General features: G+C 51.4%; 1 protein-coding gene across 1 annotated transcript in view; it reads left to right on the forward strand.

Annotated features, from left to right (window-relative positions):
* Positions 1 to 1,736: 1,736 nt before the first annotated feature.
* The window catches only part of KIAA0930 (KIAA0930 ortholog), a 49,547-nt gene continuing 32,664 nt past the window's right edge, over positions 1,737 to 18,619 (forward strand). Inside the window, exon 1 of the mRNA XM_037848181.1 lies at positions 1,737 to 2,098. Coding sequence (XP_037704109.1) covers positions 1,891 to 2,098 — 208 coding nt within the window. The 5' untranslated portion in view covers positions 1,737 to 1,890. The remainder of the gene's footprint in view (positions 2,099 to 18,619) is intronic.

Below are 18,619 nucleotides of genomic sequence, written 5' to 3' on the forward strand. Positions count from 1 at the left end.
TGTCTGCAATTCCTTGGCTCCTAGTCTCTCTTCCTCATCAAAGTCAGCAACATCACATCTGCCTAACCCTTCTGTTCTCACACCTCCCTCTGATCAGAGCTGGGGAAGCTTCTCTGTTTTTAAGGACTCGTGATTAGATTAGGTCCACTCAGCTAATCTCCATCTCAGAGTCCATACCCTTAGTTACATCTGCAAAGTCCCTTTTGCCATGCAGGATAACATTCAACAGGGACCAGGGATTAGGGCTTGAACGGCTTTGGCAGACATTTTTCTACCTGTTATACTCTTTTCACTCAGTCTCTTTAAAAGTGCATTTCACTACTTTTGCAGAAAAGATCATTTTCATTGTCATGTAGGAAATATGACTAAAATAGAATTTTTTCAAGGATTTTAAACCTTTTTATTTTTAATTCTCTTTCATATTTTCTGAATAGTTATATACAGAAAAGTGCCCAAATCATAAAGTTACAGCTTAACTGATTTTCATAAACTGCCCACACCCATGTCATCATCGCCCAGGTCAAGAAACGGAAGCCCTGGTAACGCCCACTTCCAGTCTGAAAAACAATTTATCATTTGTCAACCATTAAACATTCCCTGTGTGCACAATATCTGGAGAATTACTGAAATACAAAGGGGAGAGTCCAAGTAATGTTCATTTATTCATTCAACAAACATTTCCTGGCACCTGTCCTGGGTTGGTTGCCAGGGAAATGGGATGAATCTGATGCGATGGTGGTTCCGTAGAGCAGACTGGGGGTGGGGGTGGGGGGTGGGGGAACGGGGATCGTGAAGCAGATAAGGACACAAATGACATCGGCCAATCCTGACTAGACGGCTCCCCAGGGACGGTGGGCCTCGACGGGGGGTATAGTAGTGGGGGGAGGGGGCGGGGAGCGTGTATTTCCTGGGCTTGTATCTTTCGGGGGCCTCTGAGAGAGACGGCCCCAACAACAGCTGAGGAAACTGCGGCCCACAGCCTTTCTGCATGTGCACCGTGGCCCGGGGATCTGCGCCCCCAGCGCTGTGCCAGAGGAGTCCGCGGGGCGCGGGAAGCGCTTTGCCCCCGTGCCCCCACATGAGGTTTCCGTTTGGGGGGATTCTGCGGAGGAAGTTCCCGGTAGAAACCGGCAGAGGCGACTTGGTGGCGAAAGGGGTGGCAGCGAGAAGAGCGGGCGACCAGGTAAATCTCGAGTGGGGCAGCGGCGAGCGGCGGGTGGCGGGAAGGGGCTCCGAAGGGAGCGTGGAGGAATGGGGGGAGGCGAACGGAGGGGTTCAGAGACGGGACCCCGCCGGAGAGGGGCTCTGGGGTGCGGAGGTCGGCCTGGAGGAGGGCGTAGAGGTGGTGCGGCCAGGGAGGGCTCGGAGACCGCGGGGCGGGTCCACAGAAGCCGCCTGAGGGCGGCGGCGAAGAGCGTCGGAGGTCGACGGGGGCGGGGCCATGGCGGGCCGGGGCGTGGCCATGGCGGGAATGGGGCGGGGCCATGGCGGGTAGTGAGGGCGGGGCCAGGGCGGGCCGGGAGCTGGGGCCGGGTTTCCGGGGCCCTTCTGGCGCTGACGATTGGCCGGCGGGCCCGGTCAGGGGGCGGGCAAAGGGCGGGGCCAGGCGGTCCGAGGACCCCGCTGCGCCGGCCCGGGGCGGGCCCGGGAGGCCCCGGGGGCGGGGCTTGGCCCGGGGGCGGGGCCGGGCTTCCGGGGCGGTGGCAGCCGGCAGCGCGCGGGCGGCGGAGGTGCGTTCCCTCGGCTGGGCTCGGCGGGCGGCGGCGGCGACGCGCACAAAGGCGGACTGTGGCTTCACTGGTGTTCGCGGCGGGCAGCGCCGGGGCGGGGGCGGCGGGGCGCGCCGGGGGCCCCCGCGGGCGCGGCGCGGGCGATGAGCCGGGGCCCGGCATGGCCTCCCCGCGGCCGCCGGGCCGGCCCTGCGCGTCTGCGCCCGCGGGGCTCCGGGCCGGGCCGCCCGCGCTCGCCGGCGCCGCCGCCTCCTCCCCCGAGCCTGCGGGCGGCGCCGAGGCCGAGGAGCGCTCGCTGCAGCACATGCTGCGCGCCATAGCCGAGGAGCGCGGCCGCCTCAGCCTGCGCCGCGAGGTCGGCGGCCTCGGTGAGTGCGCCCGGGCCGCGCGGGGGTCCCGGCGGGGTCGGGGCGGCCGGCGGGAGCGCGCCGCCGGGGTCCTCTGGGTGCGTGTCCGTCCCTGCGGGTCTCTGTCCGTGCGTCCCCCTCTGTGTCTGGGTGTCTGTCCGTCTCTCCGGTGGCGGCGGCGCCCGGTGAGCCCGTGTCCCCTCGCCGCACCTCCGCACCCGCCGTGTGCCCGCGTCTGGATCTTTGGTGAATCCCTGTGTCTCCGTCTCTGGTTGCGGTCCCTGGCGCACCGCACGCTTGCGTCCTGGGGTCATTCGGTGTCTCCCTCCCTCTGTCCGTCTGTCTGTGGGCTGTTCCGTCTCCCTCCCTTTCTTCTCGGGGTCTGTCAGTCCCCATCCTTCTCCAGGAAGCCCACCCCGGGGCCTCAGGCCGTCGGAGGGAGCGTGGGCGCGGGGTTTGGGGAGACCCTTGGCCCCGCAGGGCAGGGGCAGCCCCCGCGGCCATGGGGGACCTTCCTGCCAGCGAGGGCTCACGCGGGGAGAGGGCTCCCGAAGCCTTTGTCTTCCCGCAGCTCCCGCCCCCGCCCTCTGCTCCTTCACCCCCACCCCCATCCCCCGGGAACCTGTTGGGTTCGGCTGTCGCCCCGGGAGGACCCCAGTCGGAGCTCGGCGGGCGGGGCGGGGCGAGGGTGCGTCGTATTGTTCCGAGGGGCTTGGCAGCAGGTGTGGGTGGGGTCTGGCTGGCTGCGAGGTAAGGGTGACTGAAGGATGGGCCCAGATTGAAGCCAGGAGCAGCCCCCTCCCCTGCTGTCTCGCATTTGTCATTTTCTTCCTGCAAAGACCCCTCCCTTCTCCATGCGGGAATGACTTCATACCACACTCTCAGCGCTCAGCCCCTTCAGTCTCGGCTGGGGATTCCTGAGGGGCTCAGCCCCGCTCCAGTCTGGGCTGGAGATTCCTGAGGGGCGACCGCCTTGCCGAGGGAGTGCCACCCGTCTAGATCCCACCAGTCCCCCCTTCATTCACAGTTGGGGAAACTGAGTCCGCAAGAGCCATTGTAACTGCTCCCCCGCCTCCCAAGGTCACATAGCAGCAGGGACATGGCAGCCCCAGGATTAATAGGCCCCTAAGCAGGCCACGCCCTGGAGGCCTGAGTGCGGAGAGGAAATAAATTTGAATCCTCTTTTTTGTAGGAGCAGGATTAGCACAAGGTCTGGCCAGCCTGCTGTAGGGTGAAGCTTTCCTGAAGGGTGGGGGGTGGAGTAAGAGTGGGGTGGCTTTCACACAGGGCTGGAAGAGGACATAGTTTTCGTTTCTGAAAAGGTGTCAAGACCATTTTGAGCAGAAATTGGAGGGTCCCTGGTAATTCATTCAGCACACGTTCACTGAGCATGCCAGCCTGGCAGGCCTACCTGGCACCTGGCACAGCATCTGAGATGGGAGGTTCTGAGGGTCCATCTGCTCCAGGGTCCTCAGCCCCCCCCCCCCTCTGTCTCTCCTGCTGTCCTCTGACTAGACCCTGCCTCCAAGAGCCTGCAGGCCATCCCCTGAGAACAATAATAATGACATCCAGTTTTACTGAGCACTTACAACGTGCCAGGTGCCTCACGTGTACACTCATCAGCTTAATCCTGATAAAGACCTTGTGAGTTGGAATATTATTTCCATTTCACTTGCCTTGAGAGAGGCAAGTGACTTGCCTAGGGGAAGCCAGTGAGGAAGTGGCAGTACTGGGAATGATGCCTGGTCGCTCTGACCCCAGAACTTGCCCCCGAATGTCCCAGCAAGGCCTGCCTGCTTCTGGGGAGGAGAGCCACCCATAGTAGGCTGAGATCAGAACCCAATGGCCACACGATTGCCTTGTTGTCTGGTTGCCTGGCCTCTGGTCCTTCCTTCACATGCAAGAACCGCCCCCCCCACAGCTCTTCCTACCCCATACCTGGAAAACATCCCCTGCTCACCTGCCCTGCAGAGCACCTACAAGTTTTCTTTCAAGTCTCAGCTCACATGCTGCCATCCTGGGCAACCACCCTCGACTCCCCCTGGCACGCTTTGCTATCCTGTGGCCTGTGCTCACCTTGCTCTCCGTGTGTTCTTTTTGTCCGCTGTGGTGATAGTGGCATTGGCATTGTCAGCAGGGCTGAGCCCCCACTTAGCCAGCGAGCTCCCGGAGGGCACTGCCCAAGCCGAGTCTTCTCACTGCCTGGCACGGGTCTTATACACAGCAGGTGCCCAGCCAACACTGAATAAAAAAATTAACTTATGGCCATAAAAGGTCTTGATGGCCAAGGATATTGGGATCCTAAGTTCTTAGAAGGCCTTGAAATTTGGTGTTCAGAGAGGGCCCAGTTTACCCCCAAGATCCCAAGTAGATTAGAGCCAGAAGCTTGGCCTGAGCACCTGGGACAGGTCACCAGCCCTGGGCACTTTTATTTCCGGTAGGATTGTATCTACTCCACTCTACAGCTGTGACACCTGAGGCTTGAACACCTGGCGGGTTTATGGAGTAATTTAACTCTCTCAGCTGGTTGTTGGTGTCTCATAATTACAGCTTATGTTTTTCAGAAACCTCCTCGTTTGGGAGGTATGAGGGGAGCCGCTGGTAGAGGAGCTTGACTCTGCACAAGCTGTTTGTCATGTCTGAGTCATAGTGTTGTCTGTGAGATGAGAGAAAACCACCAGCCCTCCCCACCTGGGGAAAGTTGCTGGGCCTTCGGGATAAAAGGCTCCTTACGGGTTTAAACTCAGCTTGTGACTCTCCGCTGCTGCAGCCTCTGCAGTGGACACTCTGAGCGCCTGCTCTGTGCCGGGCTTGGGATCTGTCCTGCCTGGAGGGATGGGCACCGTCGAGTGGGGAGAGAAGCCAGCCGAGCAAAATCCCTGGCTGGGGCTTGCCTAGGCTGCAGCTATTCCAAGCGAGATTTAGGTGTTTTATCCTCTGGGAACTCCTGGGATTTCAGGTGACAAATGAACCAAGCTGAGCTTCTGAGAGGCTCTGGAATCTCTGAGTGGGAAGAATTGGGCAGCTGATGCCCAGCTGCTGTGGGGTAGAGACCTCTGGGTGAAGGTGGACGGAGCCTTCTTGTGGGCCTGGACGTTCGCCCAGACAGTGTTTTGCACTCCCTAGTTACTTTTGTCCTTGAAATAACCGCCTGTGGTAGGGTAGGTGTTCATTTCTTCTCCTGATGAACCTGACAAGGTCTGGAGGTTTCCAGGTAAAGTGACTTGTAAGTGGCAGGATGTGTCTGAGACCCAGCTCTTAGCTGCTTCAGCAGCTGCCGACAGCCCACAGGTCACACATGTGCGCAGCTGCCCGGCAGGTGGACGTAGAAGGGCCTGGTAGAGGTGGGAGTGCTTGGGAGGGTGGGTGCCTGAAGCTTGGAGGGCTTGGCCTCTGAGCAGGGGCCTGAGGGTGGGCAGGGTTTGGCCTGGGTGCTGGAGGACAGGGGAAGCTGCTGGAGTTGAGGCTGGAGAGGTTGGGTGGAGCTGCGGCCCAGGCCCTGAATGCCGGGCAGTGGGCAGCATCAGGCAGCTCGGCAGGTGTCTGAGCGGTGGAGTGGCCTGCCTTGGAGAGGGATTAGCTGGCAGTTACGGCACATGTAGCACGTTGCCCAATTCTGCCTTCCATGGGGGTAGGTTCTATTGTTACCCCACAGGGGAGGAAACCGAGTTCCAGAGAGGAAAGTGACTTGGCCAAGGTCACACATGTGGCTGGGAGGTGGCAGAACTGGGATTCCAGCTGAGGCCTGTCAGATGCAAATCACCATCTGGAGGGGGTCCCTGCAATGAGCCAGAAGTAATGGGGAGCAGGGAACTTCCTTCCTGTGAGCCCAGCCCCCCACCGTTTGGCACAGTGTATCTGGGGCCGAAGCTGGGCGGGGTGGAGGATGGTTGTGGGAGCTGTGGCTGGTGGCTGGAAAGGAGGACCGAGGGGCCTGCCGAGCACTCACCCTTCAGTGCTCTGTGTGCTCATCTGTAAAATGGGGACAACAAACTTTGTGGAGTCATGGGAATTGGACGAGAGAAGTGACTGCACAGGTACCCGGGGTGGTTGCGCCGACCGAGGGCTTGACCCGAGTCCTGGCCCAGAGCAGGCTTGGTCCAGGCTGCCCCTGCTGTAGTTACTTGCTGTCGCAAAGGGTACAGAACCCCTGGCTCAGTGCCCGGCATGGGGGCTGGAGTCTCTGCCCCAAAGTTCCGACTTTGCAGTCCCGGGGGATGGGGGACCATTTCTCCTAGTTCCCGGGGGCCCTGCGCTGTCCCTCAACCTCGGGGCATCAGAGCTGGTTCTGGGCCAGTGCAGCAGGGAGGAAGTGTGACCGTTTGAGTGGTAGCAGTGGCTTTTTCGGTTCCTGGGCCTATTTTTAAGGCCTGTGAGTTCCGGCCTCCGTCTGCTCGTGGGCCTGGAGCAGGCCGGGAGGCCAGTCTGGGCTGCTGGTTCACTCCCGAGGCGGGAACTTAGCATCCTTTTGCAGGAAGCCTGGGAATTTGGACCTCAGGCTTTAAAGGGACCAAAGCTCACAGCGAAAAGGGTCATCAGCTGTGTTTCCTCCTTCTGCTGCTCCATGACCTTGGACAAGTCATTTCCCCTCTGGTTTTCAGCCTGCAGGAGAGGGGGTCGAAGTGCTCATTGAGAGGCAGCTGCTGTCCTTATTTCACTGCCCTCCTTCCCTGAAGGGCTCAGGAATATGAGCTAGGCAATGAGGCTGCTGGAGAGAAGAAACAGCCACAAAATCCCCAGACTTCTTTTTCCCCAATTAAAAAATGTTACATGCAGATTACAGAAAACTGGAAAATACAAGAGAGAGGAAGAAAATTACCCAGGGCCCCAAATACCCAGAGATACCACTGATAATTTTGCAAAGTTTTGCTTTCCAGTCTTTTTTTTTTTTTTCAGTTTTATTGAGATATATTCACATATCATACAGTCATCCATAGTGTACAATCAGCTGTTCACGGTACCATCATGTAGTTGTGCATTCATCACCCCAATCTATTTTTTGAACATTTTCCTTATACCAGAAAAAGTAAAAATAAGAATAAAAAACAAAAGTAAAAAAGAACACCCAAATCATCACCCCTCCCGCCCTATTTTTCATTTAATTTTTGTCCCCATTTTTCTATTCATCCATCCATATAGTTTTCCAGTCTTTTTAAAGCATCTTTAAAAGATATTTGATATCCTCCTACACATAAAATTTCCTAATTATGCTTTTTTTCTCACTTAAAATTTCTGAACCATTTTCCATGGTGTTTGCACTCTAAACATTATTTAAATGACTGCTGAGTATTTGCGTGGATGTGCCATGATTTACTTCCTTGGTCTTTTCTTGTTCGAAACTTAGCTGGGATCCAGTTTTTCATGGTCATAAATAACCTGTAACAAACCTCTTTATTTGTGAAAAGGATGATTTCTTTAGGCCACCTGGGAGGCCCCTTCTTAGAGGCTCCAGGCTACCGTCTGACTGCCGGGCAGGCCAGGACCACACGCGGTGGACGTGGCAGGTGGTGGACATGGCAGGTGGTGGACAGATGTTTGCTAAACTGCAGGAGAAACTTCTCCAGCAGTTGGTTTGGAGCTGAAAGGCAGGCGGGCTGCAGAAGGTAGTGACGGGCTCGCCAGCGCACAGGGTGCCAGGGCTGTACGAGGGCCCCGCAGCCCATGGGTCTTTGGACCAGGGCCCTGTCGTTCTGTGATTCTCCCCACCTTGTTTTCTTGCCTGCATGTTCTCTCTGTAATTTAAGGCTGGGCCCCTGAGTGAGGGAAGGAGCAGAGGCTGGGGGGCTTGGGAACTGGCTCCCCACCTTCATAGCCGCCCTGGCCCGCCCCTGGGTGTCTCCTGCTGCCCCTGGGTGTCCCTCTCACCTCTCACTCTGGGCTGCCCCCACCCTCTGGGCCTCCGAGATGACAGAGACCCCTGTCCCCCCAGGGGGGCAGTATGTGTGCTGGGGCCCTCTAGGTGCAGGGCAAGCCCACCCAGGCCCTCTCTCATTAGGGGCTCTGAGGTGTGGGGAGAAGGCCCTGGGTGTGTGTCGGCAGCTCTGGTGCCAGGCCAGGCCCTGCTCCCTTTCGCAGGGGGGCTTTGGGAAAGCCCCTGCCACTCCTGGGCCACGATCTCACAGCTCTGCAGTGAGAGGCTTTGTCAACTGTGTCCCATTTAATTCTCGTAACCCCCTGGCAAGGTAGGAATCCTTATCTCATAGTTTACAGAGTTGGGTCCCGGAGAGCCTGTCACGTGAGCCTCTGGCTGATGGTGTCTGTCCGTTTGGGGCTGGGCACCCTGCTAGGCTCGGCAGAGCCAGGGTCCCTGGGGTCCCCAGGGGCTGAGCTGGGTGGTCCTGCTGGCCCGGGGGCAGGCTTCCTGCAGCTCTCTGCCCACCTGACACATCAGGGTTTGCACAGACACCCCAGAGGAATGGGTTGCGGGGCCTGTTTTACACCCGTAGTTCTTGGTGCTTTGAGAGACTCTTCTGGCAAACAGATGTGACAAAATGTGAATTCCTGAAACATACCAGGCAATGTCCCACCTCTGGGCCCTGCACCTGCTATTCCCATGCCTGGGGCATCCTTCCTCCTGGCCTCTTGGCCCCCCCGAAGCGCACACAGGGGAGGGCTGGGTCTGCTCTAAGCCCTGGCTTGTGTCAAGGGGCTGGGGTGCTGCCGTTCTGGACCACCCGCCTCCCCCTGCCCACCTGCGCCCCATGGGCACCTCCACACAGAGCCAGCCGTTTGTGGAGCTTTAGAAACCAAACGCCCTTTCTTATTTCCCACCCAGCATCTCAGTTAGTCTTCCCGGGTGGGGCCCAGGTGTCCCTGCTGTTAGCACTTTCTCGGCAGGACTGGGGACCAGCCAGGGTTGGTGGCCTCTGCTCTGTCCAGTGACCCACCCCCCAGTTTATAGACTGGGTCAGAGGGGTGCTGAAGGCGGGGGATGTGTCCTGATGCCCTCTCCATGGCCACCCTCCCTTGACTTTCCTGCAGTGCCAGCTGCCCACCTCTTGGGCCCACATGGGCTGACTGGCCAAATCCCCACTGCACCAGTCTTCCCATCCGCAGCGCTGGCTGGGGGCGGGGGGTTAGAGGTGGCAGGGAACCCGAGTGAGGTGCCCTGGGGCCGGGCTGCCGTGTCCATGTTCTTTCTGTTGCTTTGCTTTGAGGGCAGCTTTATACCAACGATCACCACACGAGACTCCTGCACTCATTAGCTTCTCGCCTTCTCTGTAATTTCTGCCCCTTTCTGAGGACACAGTTTTGTGCGTTTGGGGTCACTGCTGCCTCGTGTAGGTCACATTTGCTGAGCACCTGACAAGCGCTGGGATACAGAGCTGAGACCGGCCTGGGTCGTGGCTTCAGCTTCCCCTGCTCCCCACCCATCACTGGGACCGGCCAGGCACCCTTGGGTCCAGAAGCCTGGCCACCTGCCCCGTGGGCATCTGCCACCTCTGGGTGTGCCCAGCTGCCTCCACCCAACCCCTGACTGGACTCGGTGGCTTGCCCCAGGCCACCACCTCCCTCCGTTCCCTCTCGGAATTGGCTGGCCAGTATTTTTGGTTCATTTTTCTGTTTTAAATTCTTTCTTATACAACATGGTTGCACAATTTGAGGCTGATTAAATAGAACTGGTTTTCATAATTTCTTTGAATATTTTTTAGATTACTGCGTGCCAGTGATCATGAAAACATTTGGCAGTTTTTAAGTTTTGTAACTGAACAGGCACTCACCTGAAGGAAAACACTACCGTGCACAGACATCTACATTTAAATTGGTGCTCCAGCAGGGAGTTTTTTGCTGGTAAAGATGCTGATCACCGACCATCTTATCAAAGTGCCACTGGAGTAGGTTTAGGAAGATGTAATTTGAGTTATTTATCTTACTCATATAGAAAGATTATCGGATGAGCCTTGCACTGAGGTGTATAAAAAATATTGGTACAGAAAAGCAACCAATGTAAGCGAGTGATTTCCAGACATCTAACCCGGAAGCTGGAGTTCTCCCTCATCCTTCCCGTCCACATCCAGCCGGGCCGCACACTCTCACCCCACCCCACCCCCTCACCCCACCCCACCCCGGGGATCAGGCCTGCCCGGCCCCCTGCCCTCCCACCAGCCCTGCACCTGTGACTCCCGACCGTGCCCCGTCCTCGCTGCTGCACCTGGAGGGCCTTTTGATGCCCCCGCCCCCTCAGGGTACAAGTTCCTTGGTCCATGTCCTCCGTGGCCTGGCCCTGCTCACGGCCTAAGCCCCAGCCAGGGGACTCTTTTGGGGGGACTCCCCCAGGGCCCCAGGATGTTTCCCTCCTGCTCACTTTTGCTCAGGCTGCTCCCTCTGTCTGGAATTGCCCCCCTCACTCCCTCCACTGGGACAGCCTCACCTCCCAGTTCTCAGCCCAGGCCGCCCAGGGCCGCTTCCTGATCTCCTCAGAGCCACCGGCCACCCCCCTCCCTTCGTTGTTGACAGCATCCGCACCCGTTTCCGCCCTCGGTTCTGGGCACTGCGGAGCCCTGAGCTCCCCTCCAGGCACGAGACAGCACCAACCCTGTCCCTTGGCCGGCTTGGAGTGGGCTGATGACTGGGTGATGGGTGGGTGCTGAGTGGAGGGAGTGCCCTTGCCCCAGGGAGCAGTTACAAAGGATGGCCCTCACGTGGGGTGTTGTTCGCAGGGGCCCACTGAGCAGAGGCAGACTGGGCCAGGGGCAGAGAAGGCGCAAAAGTAATGTGCTGTGGTGCCTTGGGGTGGTCACCACAGCTCTCTGGGCCATCGTCGTCTCTTGGCTGGGTAGGACAGATGGACGACTTCTGGCCTCCATCAGAGAGGGAGTGTCAGATGTCTCACAGGCGCCTGGGCCAGCGGCTTGGGGCCGGGGAAGTGCCCTCAGCCAGGCCCTAACCCTCTCTGGCTCTCAGTTTCCTTCTTTGTGAAACGGAGAGAGGAAGGTTGACCCAGATGGCTGTTCCCAGCCCAGGGTTCTGGGACTCCTTGCTCTGTCCATGTTGCTAACTGCAAACCCCGAGTCCCTTGTGAAAGGGCCAGTTACAGCACACCGCCAGGAGGTCAGCGCATCAGGGACGGCAGAAATGAATGAAGGGAGGACAAATTGGAGAATCTCAGTCCTCCCCTGCCCCCTCCCACGTGGAAAGAAGAACCCTGTCACCCCCTCCTCCCCAGCTGCTACTTCCCACTTGGGGCCGTCAGCTCTTACACACCGAGCCCCCAGCAGTGTCTGTGGGAGCAGCAGGCCCGCTCAGGGAGCCCAGCATGGCTCTGTCGGCTGATGCTGCTTTAGCTAGGTGGGGTCCGGAATTCCAGGATCTGCCCCCACCCACAGTGGGTGCTCCTCTGCATTGCGCAGCTCCTGGGGCTCCTTGCTCCCATAGCAAGCCCTGATGAATCAAGTTGCCTGCCGTGGGGTGCTGAGATGAGGTCACCCCTGCTCAGGGGCTGTGACATGAGGGCCCTGTGTCTGGGAGCCCTCCCCGGAGAGGCCAGTTCTCTCCCCGGGGGGCTGGAGGCTTGAAGGTCCCCGAGTGGTGCTGGCCCTTGCTGGTTTCCAAGCTGCTCTCCTTTGGTTCCCATAGCAACCCTTGGATGAAGGGTGTGTTCTCCCTCGTGGCGAGTGAGGAGATGGAGACCCGTGATGTTCAGCCACTCACATGGGGTCCCCGAGCAGCCAGTGTGGCTTTTGAACCCACTCTCATGTACAGACACAGCCGGCTCTAAGGGGAGACCCTGGACACCCTCTTTTTCCCTGTGGTTTTTCCGGCTCGTGTATGAGGAGGAATGTGGTCCCTGACCCCGGTTTCCCGATGAAGGAGTCAGAAGAATGGCAGCAAGGGAGGACTGTGGGGAGGAGGGTGCCCAGCAGAAGGCGCGGGGTCGAGCGGGGCACAGACCCTGCTGGGCAGGTGAGCCAGGGGCACCTGGGGCCGGGGTGGGGTGTGTTGGGTTTGTCCAGTCTCCAGAGGGAACGGGCTAGAAGACGTTGAAGGTGGAAGAGTGGACTGGATCAGCTTCGCATCCGGCCCATCTGGAGTCCGCTGAGCGTTGTCCGCGCTGGCTTGCACCCGAGAGCCCGCCGTGAGCTGGGTGCTGGGCACAGGTGGGACGAGAAAGACGAGTGCCCCTTGTCATGGGCTCGCTGTGGTGGGTCGGATGGCCCTGTGCCCATTTCCCAGCTCAGAGCCTGGCTCAGCAAGCTGGGAGCAAAGGAGTTAGTGAATGCATGACCCCTCCTGCCTTGGGCTTTGGGGTCTCCATCGATGAGAGCAGGTGGTTGGAACGGTGGGTGCCAGGTGTCTCTTCCGGCTCGGGCCCAGGGCTTCGGGTTCTGTGACTCCCTCAGGCGACAGAGCACATGGGAGCGGAGGTGGGGGCAGGAGGGATGTTTATTTCATCACAGTAGTTACCTTACAGGTTTTGTTTGTTTTTCATTTTAAAGACTTTGTAGTTTAGTCCCAGTTATTTATAAAGCCTTTTATTTTTTTTTAAGAAAAAAACTCTCCCTTTCTCCTACGCTCATCCCCCAGTAACCTCTGATCTGTTTTCTATCTCTGAGAATGTGCTCTTTCTAGTTATCTCTTGTGAGTACCCCTGTGTGCCTTGCTTGTCTCACTGACCATGATGTTTTCTTCTGTCTTGCAGCATATTGCACAACTTCATTTTTTCTTGTGGCCAAATATTCCATTGTGTTTATGCACCACATTTTTTTTTTAATCCATTCATTTGTTGATGGACATTTGGGTTGTTTCCAGCTTTTGCCTACTGTACATAATGCTGCTATAAACATGGGTATTCAAGTATCTAAGACCTTGTTTTCACTCTCTTAGGTATATACCTAGAATTGTGAGTGCTGGGTCAAATGGTACTTCTGTATTTAACCTTTTGAGGAACTGCCACATTGCTCTCCACAAGGGCTGCACCATTTTACATTCTCACCAGCAGCATGCTGGCATCTCAGTGTCTCCGCTTCTTCTCCATCACTGGTTACTTTACATTTTTAAAGTAATAGCCATCCTTGTGGACATGAAGTGGCATCTCATTGTGGTTTTAACTTGCATTTCCCTAATGGCTAATGATATTGAGCATCTTTTCACGTATTTGTTGGCCATTCATGTATATTCTTTGGAGAAATGTCTATGCAAGTCCTTTGCCTTTGTTGTTGAGTCATAGGAGTTCTTTATTCTGGATATTAAACCCTTATCTGATATATGGTTTGAAACTATTTTTTCCCATTTTGTAGGTTGTCTTTTCACTTTGTTGATAATTTCTATTGATGCATAAGTTTTTTTTGACAATAGAACAACATTTTAATGCATTTTTTATTGTGAACTTTAGCATATATACATAACAATGATAACTTTCAAAGTATGATTTCGCAAGTTGTAAGAGCAAATTTCAAAGAATGTCTGGGGTCACAGTTCCACAACTTCAGCTATTTCCATTATTGTAAAATATAATATACGTTCAGAAAGGTTTTAACTTTTGATGTACAGCTCAACAAGCAGTTATATAGGCCATTTCAAAAATTGTTATGGGTTAAGATGCATAGGTTTTTATTTTTGGCGAAATCAAATTACCCATTGTTACTTTTGCTGCCTGTGCTTTTGGTATATCTAAAAATCCGTTGTTGAATCCCAGGTCATAAAGATTTGCCCTTCTAAGAGTTTTATAGTTATATTTAGATCCTAGATTCATTTTGAGTTTTAATTTTGTATATGGTATGAGGTAGGCATCTAACTACCTTCTTCTGCATTTGGATATCCAGTTTTCCCAGCACCGTTTGTTGAAGAGACTTTTCTTTCCCCACTGCATGTACTTAGCTCCCTTGTCAAAAATCATTTGGCCCTAGATGGGTGGGTCTATTTCTGGACTTTTAATTCTGTTCCACTGGTCTATCTTTGTGCCAGTACCACACTGTTTTGATTACTGTTGCTTTGTAGTACAATGTGAAATTGGGAAGTGTGAATCTACTAGTTGTTCTTCTTTTCCAAGGTTGTTTGGGCTGTCTGTGGTCCCTTGCAGTTCTATATAAATTTGAGGATAGGTTTTTCCATTTCTGCAAAAAAGGCTGCCGGAATTTTAATAGGGAGTGCATTGAATTTGTATATTGATTTGGGTAATGTTGACATATTAACAGTGTTAACTCTTGCCATCTGTGAACATGGGATATCTTGCCTTTTATTTAGGTTTTCTTTAATTTCTTTCAGTAGTATTTTGTAGTTTTTAGTATACAAGTCTTTTGTATCCTTAGTTAACTTTATTCCTAGGTATTTTATTCTTTTAGATGCTATTGTAAATGGAATTGTTTTCTTAATTTCCTCTTCAGATTGTTCATTGCTAGGATATGGGAACATGATTGATTTTTGTGTGTAGATCATGTACTCTAACACTTTGAAGAACTCATTTCTTGGCTCTGATAGTTTTCTTGTGGATTCCTTTGGATTTTCTATACATAGGATCATGTCATCTGCAAATAAAGGTTTTACTTCTTCCTTTCCAAGTTAGATTTTTTTATTTCTTCTTTTTGCCTAATTGCCCTGGTAAGAACTTCTAGTACAATATTTAATATCAGTGGTAACAGCAGGCTTCCTTGACTCGTTTCTGAGCTGTAAGTCTTTCACCATTGAGTATGATGCTAGCTGTGAGATTTTCATAAATGGCTATTATGTAGAGAAAGATCCCTTTCATTCCTAGTTCTCTGAGGAATGCCTTTTCTACATCGATTAAGATGATCATGTGCTCTTTTTCCTTCATTCTGTTTACCTGGTGTATTACATTGATTGATTTGCATGTGTTGAACCACCCTCATGTTCCTGGGATGAATCCCACTTGGTCATGGGGTATTTCTAATACGCCATTAGATGCGGTTTGCAGGTATTTTGTTAAGAATTTTTGCATCTTTTTTCATAAGGGAAATTGGGCTGTAATTTTCTCTTCTTGTGCTGTCTATACCAGGCTTTGGTATCAGAGTAATGCTGACTTCATAGAATGAATTAGGAAGAGTTCCCTCCACTTGAATTCTTTGGAAGAATTCAAGAAGGATTGGTTTTAATTCTTTAAATGTTTTGTAGGACTCACCAGTGAAGCCAACTGGTCCTGGGTTTTTCATTGTTGTAAGGTTTGTGATTATTGATTCAATCTCTTCTTCCTATAGGTTTGTTGATGCTTTCTGTTTTTTCTTGAGTCAATTTAGGTAATTGATGTAATTTTAGAGGAATATAATTTCTTCTAAGTTATCAAGTTTGTTGGCTTACAATTGTTCATAATATTCTCTTAAAATTCTTTTTATTTCTGTAAGATCAGTAGTGATAGCACTATTTTCCTTTTGATTTTAGTTATTTGCATCTTTCTCTTTTTTTTTCCTTGTCAGTCTAATCTAGCTAAAGGTTTGCCAATTTTATTGATTTTTTTTTTCAAAGAATCAACTTTTTGCTTTGTGTTTTCTTTCAATTGTTATTGTATTCTCTATTTCATTTATCTCCACTCTAATCTTATTTGGTTTCATCAGCTAACTTTGGGTTTACTTAGCTCTTCTTTTGTAGTTCCTCAAGATGGGTACGTTATTAATTTGAGATCTTTCTTTTTTAATATAGGTATTCATGGCTACAGATTTCCCTCTGAGCACTGCCTTCACTGTATCCCCTAAATTGGGAATGTTGTATCTTTGTTTTCATTCATCTTTTAAGTATTTTCTAATTTCCCTTGCAATTTCTTCTTTAACCCACTGGTTGTTGAAGAGTGTGCTATTTAATTTTCATATATTTGTAAACGTTAGATCTAGTTGGTGCATAGTGTTGTTTGGTCCTTTATTTCCCTACTGATCTTCTGTTTAGATGTATCCAGGGTTGAAAATGGTGTATTGAAATTTCCAACTAGTATGTAGAACTCTCTGTTTTCCCCTTCGATTTTGTCATGTATTTTGGTGCTCTGCTGTTAGGTGCATATATGTTTATGACTTAAATCTTCTTGTTGAATTGATCCTTTTATCAGTATATCATGTCTTCCTTTGTCTCTTGTAACAGTTTTTGACTTAAAGTATTTTGTCTGATATTAATACAGCTACCCCCCTCCCTCATGATTACTATTTGCATGAAACATTTTTCTCCGTCCTTCTCTTTGAACCTTTTTTGTATTTATGGATCTAAGATGTGTCTCTTGTAAACAGAATATAGTTGGGTCACGTTTCTTGATCCATTCTGCCAGTCTCTGCCTTTTGATTGGACAGTTTAATCTATTTATATTCAGGGAAATTACTGATAAGGCAAGATTTACTTCTGCCATTTTGTTAACTTTTTAAAATCCCTCCTTTCCTCCATTATGGTTTTTTTTTTCCTTATATGATCTTTTATAATGAGCCATTTTGAATCATTAATTCTTTTTTTTTTTCAATTTTATTGAGAATATTCACACCACACAAACCACCCAAAGTATACAATCACCGGCTCACAGTATCATCACATAGTTGTGCATACAACCCCATCATCAATTTTAGAGCATTTTCATTATGCTAGAACAGAAATAAGAGTAAAAAATAAAACCCAAATCATCCCATACACCTTATTCCACCCTATTGTTGACCCATAGTATTGTTGTAGTAAATTTGTTACTGTTGATGAAAGAATATTAAGATGTTACTGTTAACTATAGTCCATAGCTTGCTAATAGCTGTTTTTCCCATATAACCCTCTATCATTTTTTTTTTACATTTGTAATAGTTCATGCAAGAACTTATTTACAAAAATGATTTTAAACAACCACTTTCAGTCAAATTCATCTTCAATATGGCACTGTTACTTATAATCCCAGTAATGAGCTACCAACACCTCTATCCATTCCCAAACATTTGAGTTCAACCTTATTAACAATTCTGTATACATTAGGTAACTGCTCCCCCTTCTCTAGCTTCAATCTCTAGGTGCTCTATATTCTACATTTTAAGACTCTGAGTTTACATATTCTAGTTGGTTCATATTAGTGAAGTCATCCAAGCCTTTTGTGTCTGGCTTATTTTACTCAGCATTATGTCCTCAAGGTTCATCCATGTTGTCAGATGCTTCAGGACCTCATTCCTTCTTACTGTTGCATAATATTCCATCGTATGTATATACCACATTTTGTTTATCCATTCAGCTGTTGAAGGACACTGGTTGTTTCAATTTTTTGCAATTGTAAAAATGCCACCATGAACATCAGTGTGCAAATGTCTGTTCGTCCCTGCTTTCGGATCTGGGTATATACCGACTAGCAGAACTGCTGGGTTGTAGGGCAACTCAAAATTTTGTTTCCTGAGGAACCGCCAAACTGTCTTCCACAGTGGCTGTACCACTTGACATTCCCACCAGCAGTGTATAAGTGTTCCTAATTCTCTACATCCTCTTCAGCATTTGTAGTTTCCTGTTTATTTAATAGCGGCCATTCTTATAGGTATAAGATGATATCTCATTGTGGTTTTGATTTGCATTCCCCTAATAGCTAATGAAGATGATCATCTTTTCATGTGCTTTTTCAGCCATTTGTATTTCCTCTTTGGAAAAATGTCTATTCTTATATTTTGCCCATTTTATAATTGGGTTGTTTTGTTCTTTTATTGTTGAGTTGTAGGATTTCTTTATGTATACTGGATATCAAACCCTTATCAGATATATGGTTACCAAATATTCCTTCCCATTGAGTTGGCTGCGTCTTCACCTTTTTGACAAAGTCCTTTGAAGCACAGAAAGAAGTGTTTAATCTTGAGGAGTTCCCGTTTATCTGTTTTTTTCTTTAGTTACTTGTGCTTTGGGTGTAAAGTCTAAGAAGCTATGTCCCATCACTAGGTCTTGAAGATGTTTCCCTGTATTTTCTTCTAGGAATTAATCACTTATTCGTTCTTTTATGTATACTTTTTAGATATTTTCTCTACAGTTACTTTGGGATAGATATAGCATCCTAAATCTATTACAGTTTAGCTTGTGTTGATTCAAACTTGACTTCATTGGGCTACCCATACACGGTACCCCCTCTCTCCCTTCCTCCCCTTTATGTTGTTCATGTTATAAATGACCTCTTTATGCACTGTGTGCCCAGTGACATAGATTTAGGCTTGTTTTTTTATGCACAGCAGCAAGACCAAGGAGTGGGACAGTGACTGGCCAGTGCTCGGGGCAGTGGCCGGGCAGTGAGCACATGATCCCAGGCCCGGGCAGTGCTGAGGGCAGGTGGGCGGTGTGGCAGCCGGAGTGGCCGGGCGTGGCTCATGGCTTGGGTGGGGCACCTCGTGGGGGCGTCTGCGGAAGCCTGAGGAATTACTCAGGAGATAGGCAGCTTGTCCTGCAGGAGGCCATTTTCCGTGTCAACGCAAAGCAATGAGTTATGAGTTTCAATACAGCCGCAGAGAATGTGAGCTCACAGGAGGTGAGCCTTTGAACCTGGAGCTACTACCTTTGCTTGGGAAAGAGCAAAACTGTTTGGAAATCATCTGTGGGGTGTGAAGTGGCAGGCGCTGTTTGATGCTAGTCACGGGTTTGGGTGGGTGTTTTACAGGGAGAGCTGCTTTGGGGAGAGTG

The sequence above is a fragment of the Choloepus didactylus genome, chromosome 8, assembly GCF_015220235.1.
Source record: "Choloepus didactylus isolate mChoDid1 chromosome 8, mChoDid1.pri, whole genome shotgun sequence".
Classification (NCBI taxonomy): domain Eukaryota; kingdom Metazoa; phylum Chordata; class Mammalia; order Pilosa; family Megalonychidae; genus Choloepus; species Choloepus didactylus.